Below are 12,021 nucleotides of genomic sequence, written 5' to 3' on the forward strand. Positions count from 1 at the left end.
AGCCATGGCAGTAGCTCTATGGTAGAGGACTGTGGCCTTCCCTGACCCCTACATGCTCCTGAGAGGCCCCTGGGTAACCAGCGCGTTTCTGTACCTCATCACCCATTACCCTGTAATTGGTAGACCCCTACATACTCCTGAGAGACCCATGGGCAACTAGCACCTTTCTCTACCTCATCACCCATTACCCTGTAATGGTAGTGGTGTCTCCCACCAGTCTCTGAATTGATTGAGGACAGGAATGTTTGTGTTCCAACTTGGTATTTCCATTGTCCAGCCCAGGCACAGAGTATATTTCCTGAATGACTTCATAAATGAATCTGGTAAAAGTACATGGTTCTTAAAATCCAGGAAAGTAAAAGTCTGTGAATGAGTTCCTGATTCTTTATGACCTTGTTTTTATTATTTTTTTTCCATGCAAGTTTGGTGCAGGTTTCATTCACATTTTCCTTCCAGAAAGAGAGTCAGATGGTCCCAGGACCTGGTGTGTTTTGGTCCTGCCTTTACTCATCCAAGGATGCATCATAGAGATGTCACTCCTGCCCTGCCATGCCTTTCTCCAAATGAATTTCTGACTTCCTTCTTTTTCAAATGATCAAAGAGGATTTAATCCTCTAATTTATCACCTAATTTTATCCTTTAATTTATCCCCAGTTTTGGTTATAAAGCCAAAATATCCTCACAGTCTGTACATGGTGGTTGCAATGCCTCTTTGTAGATATCTCTTTGTAGATATCTCTTTGTAGATATCTCAGCTGTGCGTCTGTCCATTGAGCACCTCCAGCCTGTGAGTGTGCAAGTCCCCGTGGGGCACCACGGGGGATGTGGACCGAGCCAGGAGTCTGCACCTGCTCTCCAGGAGCTTGGCAGAGCTTACCAAATGCAGTGCGGTCACTCAGAGCAAAAGCCTGAACCTAACAGAGTTTCCTGCTCCCTTTGAATTAAGAGGCCCCTGTCATCTTGTCTGTTGGAAGAAACATCACCAGACCAGAGCGTGGCCATCTCTCCATTGTGATTGGCGGCTTTGTGGAGGCACCCCTGCAAGCAAATGTGACCATACAGTGTCCTGTAAAAGGTAAGTGTGGCCATTTATAGTGCAAGGGCACAGGCCAGCCCAGGGTGGCCAGGAGGCGCCAGCTAGCATTTTGGTAGCTCAGACAGTCCTGTGGGCTTAAAAATCTGATTTTTCAGTACCCTGACAGAAGATCTGTCTCACAAGAGCGAGCATACACCAGGTCATAAGGCTCGTGTGTAAGATAGAGTACAGTTTACTCATTCTCAGTGAGGGCTAGGAGGATGTGAACACAACTTCCCTGTAGCCGGCATGTTCATACTGGCCAGACCACAGCTCTCCGTCCCTGTGGCACGTCTGCACAAAAGGCCAACTTCTAGCAGGTAATTGCCTAGAGAGTACAGAGTCAGAGCGAGGAGCTGTGTGGGAAATCATTAGCTGTGTCCTCCAGCTTGACCAAGGCTGTGCTGGAGAAGGCCAAGTCAGCAAGGGGGACTGTCAGGGTCCTCTGGCCTAGTCTGTCTGTCCTGGACTGTCCTTGGCTGAGCGTCACCATTCTATTCCTCGGTGGCTCTTTCTGCTCTGTTTGCAACAGCCGATAAACCTTCGTTCTAACTGATTCATCTTTTCTTTAAGAGAAACTACATTTTCATCCGATCTCATCTTAATCTAGGGCCATTCTATCTCTTTAAACCACTGATTCTTAAGACTTAAACTGAGCCTGTGCATCCCCAAACTGAGATCAATATCATAAACTCCTCAAAATGAAGATCTACTGTTTTAAGGTGACCTTGCATATGCCTATTTTCGACTGTGCATTGATTAAATTCTTTGTGCTAAGTTGCTTCAGTCGTGTCCAACTCTGTGTGACCCCATAGACGGCAGCCCACCAGGCTCCCCTGTCCCTGGGATTCCCCAGGCAAGAACCCTGGAGTGGGTTGCCATTTCCTTCTCCAATGCATGAAAGTGAAAAGTGAAAGTGAAGTCGTTCAGTCGTGTCCGACTCCTAGCAACCCCATGGACTGCAGCCTACCAGGCTCCTCCGTCCATGGGATTTTCCAGGCAAGAGTACTGGAGTGGGGTGCCATCGCCTTCTCCGAAATTCTCTGTAGAGAACTGTATTTGCCTGGTTTCCACATTCTTTTGGGATACCTGTAGTTGCAGCCACTTAAGATGAGTCTCGCCAAGGCCAGAGAGCCCAGGGTAACCTGAGGAGCCCTTACTGCTGGTCCGGGTACCACAGAAAAGGTACATGTGATGGCAGGATTCTAGAGCACAGCCTTGCAGCTCTGAGGCTCTGCCTCCCTGTGATGGTCACTTAACTGTCATGTTTCTGGAACTGCACCTCCGGCTTCACCAACAGTGGAAATTTGCTCACCCCCGAGGTATTATTTTTCACCCTTTGTAAGTCCCTGCAGTGTTTGAAGTCCCTACCCGGACTTTTGAAAAATCCCTCCAGCCTCCAAACTGACTCCACCCGCAAATATGTGAGTTTTCTGGCGAAACACACCCACCATTATAGAAGGGCCAGCATTCTCTGGCCGCAGGAAGGAGAAAAGCAGAATGGAACTGTGCAGTTTGCCAAGCCACAAATGTCTAGAATTTCTATGGCCCTACACCTGCAGAGGATTCTGCAAAATAGATCTGACTTCTATTAAGAGAAACCTCAACTTTTAACATTATTTCTAAACTTTTTATTTCCCCATAATAGTTCACAATTAGGCTTGGAGGTGGGGAGGGGGGGTTGGTGGGGGATGAACCTTTGGAAGGAGTGAGATGTGTTATTTGCAGTCATAGGTCAGGGACTGGATTCAGCGGAAACTCTTCAGGAGGGAAGCCTGCAGCTAACACCATTAAACTTGTCGCGGTTTACTCTCCAGCCAGGCCCCAACAGTGTGTGGGCCGACTCTGACCACTCCAGATTCCTGCAGCCTCTTGGACCCTGTACAGTTCACACTCCCTCGGGCCTCTTCTGCCTCCTCCCTCCCACCTCCCCCGCCCCTGCCCCACTTTCAGCTCTTCCTAGGAATGGGCCCATTTGGTCTCTCTTTATCTGGCAGCCACCCCTACAGACCAGACCCCAGGAACTCATCAGGAGTCCTTTCCTTTTCAAAATAAACACCTCATTGTGAGTTGTGTGCCATTTTAAATAAGCCTGAAGTGAACTTACTGTGTTTTCTTATGGACAGAAGCCATAACTAACGTAGCTGTTCATGGAGACTCATATTTTTAGATATAGATGGTGACCCTAGTGTATGATGACAGGTGAGTCACGTGTCTGTCCTACTTGCCTCTCTAAAATGGGAAATAGACTGTATTGGTGGAAGAAGGGATCTTGGCTATTATCTAATTCAGTCTCTGATTTGATAGATGAGGGCATCATAACATTGACAAACTTGAATACTGCTTTCTGAAACTACATTTTCTTTCATGTTGCAAATTGTAATTATTCCTGTCAATCTGTGGTACGTATACATTTTTATTTTTCAGTTGCCCTTAAAATGCTTATACTAATTAGAGTGGGTTTATCTATTCATAAGGAGAAGGCAATGGCACCCACTCCAGTACTCTTGCCTGGAGAATCCCATGGGTGGAGGAGCCTGGAAGGCTGCAGTCCATGGGGTCGCTGAGGGTCAGACACGACTGAGCGACTTCACTTTCACTTTTCACTTTCATGCATTGGAGAAGGAAATGGCAACCCACTCCAGTGTTCTTGCCTGGAGAATCCCAGGGACAGGGCAGCCTGGTGGGCTGCCGTCTATGGGGTCGCACAGAGTCGGACACGACTGAAGTGACTTAGCAGTAGCAGCATCTATTCATAACTTTTAGACAGATTTATTGGTTCTTTCTTATAGCTTATGTTTTATTTAACCCATGTGGTATAGATATCAATAGTGATTCTCCCTAGTCACACTTGCATGATTTTCTAATAAATGATAGTAAATAATAGGACCTGAGAATCTGTATTTCTAAGGTTAAAAGCTGTAAGTTGCAAGTGTTATTTGTCTTATTTTTATTTTTTAAATTGATTTTTTATTGGGGGTAGTTGCTTTACAATGTTATGTTAGTTTCTACTGACAGCAAAGTGAATCAGTATACATATGTATATTTTCCCCTCTTTTTTTGAATTTCCTTCCCATTTAGGTCACCACAGAGCACTGAATGGGGTTCCCTGAGCTATAGTAGGTTTTCATTAGTTAGCTATGTCATATAGAGTGAAATAAGTCAGAAAGAGAAAAACAAGTGTTATATATTATTGCATATAAGTGGAATCTAGAAAAATGGTATCGATTATCTTATTTGCAAAACAGAAATAGAGGCACAGACATAGAGAACAAATGTATGGACACCAAGTGGGGAAGGGGAGGTGGAATGAATTGGGAGATTGTGATTGTTTTATTCTTTAAAAAAAGAGAAAGTTTCCTGTAAAAATGAGGGAAGTGGGAGTTTAAACTGCACCCTCTCTGCCACCTTCTGGTAAGAAAGGGAAGCTCATCTGAGGACAATGCCCAGTAAATATCAATAGCTACATATTTTTTCATCTGTTAATGCTTAGTAAGAACATCATTTATCCTATAATTTTCTGTGGTGTCTGTGTTGGGTTGCTTGTTATTCTTATCCCTTAAACTCATTAGCAGTGCGGCTGATCTGAGCCTCTGCTCTAAACTATTCTTGTGTGTTGGGCTCCTCTTCAGTCTCTAAGAAACTCTATTGGTCCACAGATTTGGAATGGGGTTAAGCTAGGAAGACGCTTTGGAAAACAGTTTTGCAGTTTCCACAAAAGTTAAGCATATGACCTAACACTTCCACTCCTAAGTATCTACCCAAGACAAATGAAAACACATGTTCACACAAAAACTCATACCCAAATGCTCATAGCAACTTTCTTTTTAATAGTCAAACAGTCAAAGAAACTTAAGTATCCATCAACTAATGAATAGGTAGACAAAATGTAGTATATCCATACAATGAGATTTTATTTGGTCATAAAAAGGAATGAAATATTGACATGTGGTAAGACATGGATGAATCTTTAAAAATCAGGGTTAAGTGAAAGAAGCCAGACATGAAAGATCACGTATTATATGATTACATTTCCATGAAATGTCTAGAGTGGGCAAGTCCATAGAGACAGATTGGAGGCTGCCAGTGGCCAAAAGGAGAGGAAAATGCAGGAGAGTGGAGAGTAATGACTAATAGGCATGGGTGTCTCTTTGGGGGTGGTGAAAATGTTCTGAAATGATGTAAGACTGGTGGTTTCACAACTTTATGAATATACTAAGAAAACACTGAATTGTAGACTTTGAGAGGGTGAATTTTATAGTATTTCAATTATATATTATTAAAATCATAATCATAATACTCACAATATAATAGCATGTTAAGTTTTAAAACCCATGGCACAATCATATATTTTATTTGTGAGCATATGAGAATATGGCAAAAATATACAAACTTTCATGGAAAGGACATGTATGTACCAATGTCAGGATTGTTGGTACTGCTAGAAGAGAAAAGAAGGAAAAAAGTTTGGGAACAGAACTTTAGCTGTAATGCTTTGTTGTTTAAAGAAAAACTAACAAAATATGGCAAACTGCCTTCTAAAAAATATAAGCTTTAGCGTGGTATAGATTTAAGCCCTACATCCCTGTCGTTTTTCAGCTCCCTACTGATAGGAGGGGTTGTGGGAGATAAGTGGGTTCAGTTCAGTTCAGCCGCTCAGTTGTGTCCGACCCTTTGTGACCCCATGAACCGCAGCCCGCCAGGCCTCCCTGTCCATCACCAACTCCTGGAGTCCACCCAGACCCATGTCCATTGAGTTGATGATGCCATCCAACCATCTCATCCTCTGTCTTCCCCTTCTCCTCCTTTCCTCAACCTTTCCCAGCATCAGGATCTTTTCAAATGATAAGTGGGTAGAAGGTACAAAATTGAGTGCACACAGCATGTGTACAGCAGATGGTAGACGCAGCGTTCTAACCAGGAACATCGGGGCGGGGTACTCCATGAGTTGAGCAGAGAGAAGGAAAGCCTTTCATATATAAGAGATGGAAATCCGTTTCAGAAGAAATATAGTTTTAAAGGTACTCTCTTAATTGGGGGTTTTTTTAGAGTTAGAATGCTGTGAAATATACCTAGAGTTTTGTTGATGTGTAACTGAATTATTAGCTTTTCTTTACTGGCTTTAATAATGCCAGGGGAGGATTTTGAGAACAGTTTTTGCTGTGCAGCAAGATGATATGCTTGAATTCCTGAGCACAGCCTCATCTCTCTGACAGTTATTTTCCCCCATCAAGTGTTGGTTTATACTGTATGGTGTGGAACCCAATGGCGGTGATTTAACATCTTTAGGTCACAAATCCCTTTGGCTGCCCCCCTGCTCCCCACCCCCCAACAAACACACAAAAGACTCTCTTTCCAGAAAAATACACTTACCCACAACATTTTGCATATAACTTTCAGAATACGTAGCCCTTAACCTAACCCTAACTTGAGTCCCTAACATGTGTCAGCTTGAACAGGCTGTGAGATGAATATCATGGCTATCTTTGTATCGCTAATGAGTAAACATGCTCAGATGCGTGAGCTGAGATTTAGTCCCAAGTCTGTGTGACTCTTGAGGAACTGGAGGGAGGACGAGGCTCTGGACTTGAGGCAGCAAAATGGAGATCCAGGTGATCTAACCAGAGAGGAGAGTGTCAAGGCTGAGGTCTGAGGCAGGCCTGAGGAGGCGCCGCAGCTTGGGGACAAGGTGTCAGGGCCTCAGGCATGGGCAAAACCAGGGCCCAACCTCACTGGAGGACCGTCTGGTGTGGGAGGGCTAGGTTCCAGGCAGAGTCCACCAAGAGGCTGGCCTGCAGGGTGCCAGCCAGCACCAGGCCAGAGGTCTGACCAGGTCTGCCCCACCCCGTCCCCAGGAGGATGGAGGTTCCCACTTGTCTGCAGTAGGAGGAAAGGAACATGGCAAGCCGGTCTGGTAATGACTCTCCACTGCCTCACCTAAGGCTGATACACTTGGGCTATTGGTCTATTGGATGAAAAAGCTCACTTTAAACCAATTATCTATTCTTTGAGGATCTGCTAAAGCTCTATCCTGAATGCTCCTTGAAACATGATTTTCTTCTCATCTTTGATCTATCTCAGTTCCCCATTTGGAGGAAACATGAGTCTCTATACGATCAAGAAGTAGAAAGAAATGCTGGAGGACTGCTTGGTGGTCCAGTGGCTAAGACCCTGTGCTCCCAATGCAGGGAGGCCAGGTTCAAGCGCTGTTCAGGGAACCAGATCTCACAGGCCACAACTAAGAGTTCCCATGTGACTAAAGACCGGTGTGCTGCAGCAGAGACCCAGTGCAGCCAAATAAATTTTAAAAAAGAAATGCTGGAATACGGTATTAAGAGCTAGATGTGCAGAATGAAAAACAGAAAGGGCTGTTCAAGCACCTGGCAAATTTCATTCTTACTGCAAAAGAGCCGTGTGCTTGGGCTTCCGTATCTGCAGAGTCCTGCCATCTCTTAAAATCCCAGGGACGGAGGAGCCTGGTGGGCTGCCGTCTATGGGGTCGCACAGAGTCGGACACGACTGAAGCGACTTAGCAGCGGCAGCAGCAGCCGTCTCTTAAAGCATTCAGACTGCAGCTCTTGTGGGCCAGTCCTGTCATCAGGAACACTGCTTTCATCCCCAGATATCTGCACCTGCTCTTGTCTTCGGTCCCACCAATATGTGTCTGTCCTAAAAACTTCGGACATCCAACCCCATGGTAACCTTTAGCCCTTTACATGGTGAAAACAGCTGACCCACAGGCCTTTGAGCTTGTCATTTCACATTGTACCTGTTTATTCTCTTCCCTGCAAATAACTACCTACCTCTCTTCTATGTACCATCAGCAGACCAGTGGATAAACCAACTTTCTCCCCCAACATAACAGTCTAACTAAAAGACTGCCACATTTTTTCAGTTTTGTGAATTGGACTTCCTTCAGTTCAGTTCAGTCACTCAGTCTTGTCCGACTCTTTGCGACCCCGTGAATCGCAGCATGCCAGGCCTCCCTGTCCATCACCAACTCCCGGAGTTCACTGAGACTCACGTCCATCGAGTCAGTGATGCCATCCAGCCATCTCATCCTCTGTCGTCCCCTTCTCCTCCTGCCCCCAATCCCTCCCAGCATCAGAGTCTTTTCCAATGAGTCAACTCTTTGCATGAGGTGGCCAAAGTACTGGAGTTTCAGCTTTAGCATCATTCCTTCCAAAGAAATCCTAGGGCTGATCTCCTTCAGAATGGACTGGTTGGATCTCAATTTAGGAGCCCCTTTAATTTTTCTTATTTTTCATTCATTTATTTCCCCTAGTTCTGTATTTGATAATTCAACACCCATGTGCTTATTTTCATGACTGGCAAGTAATATACAAAAGTCATTTTATTATCATGAATAATGTCAGTTTGAGGCTTCCCTGATGGTTCAGACAATAAAAAATCTTCGTGCAATGCACGGGACCTGGGTTTTATCCCTGGGTCTGGAAAGATCCCCTGGAGGAGGCAATGGCTACACACTCCAGTATTCTTTCCTGGAGAATCCCATGGACAGAGGAGCCTGATGGGCTACAGTCCATGGGGTCACAAAAAAGTCAGATGTGACTGAGCAACTGACACATACAGTGTCAGTTCAGGCCTGGACGTCACCTCCCACCCCATCCCCCTCTGCCCTGAGAGAGTTTGATTTAATTTCTCTGCCATATGGCCTGAGAATGGGGTTTTTTAAGGCTCCCAAGACGATTCTGATATGCAGCCAAGGTTAAGAACCAGTGCTTTAGCCAGTAAATGGGGCCAAAAAGTCTTCTGGAACTTACCTCAAATGTTCTCAAAATGAGAGCTTCTCCCCCAGGGAACAGTGGGGAACAAGGAGTGAACCGGAGGCTGGGGTTAAAGGGCAGGGCGGGATCCATGCTCTGGGCTTGTTCTGGAGGTGGAATCAGGCATGTCAACACGTTCACAGTTCCGCAAAGGAGAACTCAGCTTCAGGGCCAGAGAGGGTCATGAAGAGCAGCCTTAAGAGAGAGCTTTAAGAATTAGTAGAAATTTTCCAAGTGATAAGAGGGGAGGAAGACACACAGAAAATCTTAGCATTACACACAGTTACATGAAAACAGTGAGGTTCTCTGGGCTGGAGAAGGAGTTGCTGTGAGCAGCAGTACCTGCACGTTGAAGGGCTTTTGTCTTTTCTCCTCCAAGAAGAGTCAAAGCTACGGAGCTGGGGAAACTGAATCTTACTCCCCATCATTCCTAAGGAGAAGGGAACCACTTCACAGAGGAAGTGGAGCAGCTCAGAGACACAAGAGAAGAGTCGATGCCTTGAGGGAGGAGGAAAGGGAACCTTGGGGAGTCAACTGAGCCTTGAGGTTTCACCCCGGGAGCTCCATTGACACCACCCACATGAGGTTCTGTGGGATTTGGTGGGGGCAGGAGGAAGATCAACTTGTAGGTCATGGTACATGACTGCCAAACAAGCCGTACAATTAATGTAGGGACATAATCAAAGCTTTTTGTTTATGCCCCTTTTAAGGGACATATCAAAGCTACTTGTTCATTTACGTCCCAGTGTTATACTGATGGATTACAAGAATTGGAGTATACCAGGAAGGACCTCCAGTGTCCCAAGATTGTCCCCGTTTGAGCTGTTGAGGGATTCCCTGTGTCAGGGTCAGTGGTTTTCACCACTGGTTAACTCCAGTGTGTTATCACTATGCTTGATTTGCACCAGCTTTGACTTTGACTCTTATTCTTCAGGGAACACTGGAGGGGTTTTGGTTTTGAGATAATAGTATGACTCTCACAGGCCCTTTCCAGACTATAAATGGGACCCTGGCAGACACTGTCCAGCAGTGAACTGAGATATGTCTGTCATGAACTATGAGATACAACGTAGTACTCACAAGATGTGACTGTCGGAACTAAAGAGAACTGCTTGGTCCCATGCAGAGTGGGCGTTCAGGGCTGTTGAGAGGTCAAGGATGAGCACACTAGGAAGAGGACTTGCTGGCACCCTTCCTCTGTGGCAGAAAAAGCTCATTTGTAGTATTTACTTATTTGGCTGCATTGGCTTTCAGTTGCAGCACCCGGGATCTTTCCTTGTGGCGCCTGGATTGTCTGGTTGTGGCACCCGGGCTTCAGAGCAAGTGGGCTCAGTAGTTGTGGTGCTCAGACTTGTTGCCTCGAGGCTCGTGGGATCTTAGTTCTCCACCCACGGACCAAACCCAAGTCCCTTGCACTGCAAGGTGGATTCTTGACCACTGGACCCCCAGGGAAGTCCCAAGAATCTCCTTTTCAAAACCTTTGAGGATATGACAGAAAGCAGCACAATGTTGTAAAGCAATTATCTTCCAAAAAAATTTTTTAAAGAAAAAAAAACATCAAGCTGGGGTGAAAAAATAAACACAATTTTAAAAAGAAACCTTTGAGGAAGGACTCTTGATGATGAAACTGGGGGTTGATCTGATGACCCAGGTTGTCTCTAAGGTCCTCAGATCAAATTACTTGGGAACCTGATTATACCAGTCTGTTGACATCATTTTACTAGAAAAGAGGAAGTACTTCCTCTATTTGAAAGAATTCTTTGAATAGTAAAAGCCATAGCCTTGTATGTGGAGGAAGTTCTGGATATGGCTTCCCAGGTGGCTCAGTGGTAAAGAATCCACCTGCCAATGCAGGAGACACAGGAGATGCAAGTTCGATCCCTGGGTCAGAAAGATCCTCTGGAGGAGGGTGTGGCAACCCACTCCAGTATTCCTGCCTGGAGAATCCCATGGACAGAGGAGCCTGGTGGGCTGCAGCCGATGGGGTCACAAAGAGTCAGACACGACTGAGTGCACACACACACTCTGGATATGGCGTCATCGATGGATGGTCCTTTATAACCAAAACCCATAGTTTTACTGTATTTACTGCCAAAAGAACAAAAGGGTCTACAACTAATTCAGAAGAAGAAAATGCTTTGCAGAATGTCATACACTGTGGAGACCCCACAGTGGAGAAGGGTGTCTACCCTTTGTGCTAGTAGCTTTGAGATACTCTCTTTGACAGTGAAAGTGTGGACTCTTGTTTATTTGTCTTCTTTATTAGTAATGACTCCCTTTGTGCCTTGCCTACACTGTATTCGATTCACCTCTGATCTTATAAACCAGCACCATCATTTCTTCACATCCCCTGGAGGAGAGTAATGGTAGCCTAAACTTTCAATTTTCATATGTGGGAAAAAAATACAGAATATTTTCTGAGTGTTGAGTAGCTGGAGGAAACAAACCAATGAACAAAACATACAAGTATAATGTATGTGATCCATTGACAGAAAAATCTAGCATTTTAGAGCAGTCTGAAGAGGCCAAAGGATTTTATAGTGTAGAATATTTCAAGGCCTTTCAAGGATGAAGGAAATGTGTTTTTAAACAGTGACTATTTTAAAGGCACCCCAGAGGTGCAGACGTTTTACAACACGTGTTTCATAGCCCCTCCAGATCTGAACTTTTTTCCCCCATAACATTTGCCTTCCAAAAATGATTTCAGCATTGTGGAAAGAGAACATTGAATATTTCAGAGCTGTAAGTCTTGAGGGAAATAGCCTGTCTTTGAGGTTAGATAAATAAGTTTAAACTATTTCTGATATTTTATAGCTTTTTCAACAGAGCAAACATTTGTAGGTTTGAAAAGCCATAAAGAATTCTGCCCGAGTTTCTCCCAGCCTCTGCAGTTCCTGGAAAACATCCCCATGTGTGGTGGTGATGCTCTAGGTATTGAGATGCTCCTTCCCTCGGTGCTAGAGACCTTTGTCTCCCCTTCGACATCTACAAACTTGCCAACTCTGGCTTTATTTTCTGAAATCCCTTATCTGTGTAGAACATCACAATCTGTGTAAACTCAGTGTCCTATATACCCCTTGCCATGCTGAGTTTTAGGTTTAAAGTGGAATTATCTCTACGTGTGGACACGGGGGGAGAGGAAGGAGAGGGTTAATGGAG

At 44.9% G+C, this 12,021-nt stretch overlaps 1 protein-coding gene across 1 annotated transcript in view; it reads left to right on the forward strand.

Moving 5' to 3' along the window:
• LOC102277636 (ADAMTS-like protein 3) overlaps window positions 1-12,021 on the forward strand; it is a 111,077-nt gene that overhangs the window by 44,721 nt on the left and 54,335 nt on the right. Inside the window, exon 8 of the mRNA XM_070358201.1 lies at window positions 947-1,075. Coding sequence (XP_070214302.1) covers window positions 947-1,075 — 129 coding nt within the window. The remainder of the gene's footprint in view (window positions 1-946; window positions 1,076-12,021) is intronic.

The sequence above is a fragment of the Bos mutus genome, chromosome 21, assembly GCF_027580195.1.
Source record: "Bos mutus isolate GX-2022 chromosome 21, NWIPB_WYAK_1.1, whole genome shotgun sequence".
NCBI classification, from domain to species: Eukaryota; Metazoa; Chordata; class Mammalia; order Artiodactyla; family Bovidae; genus Bos; species Bos mutus.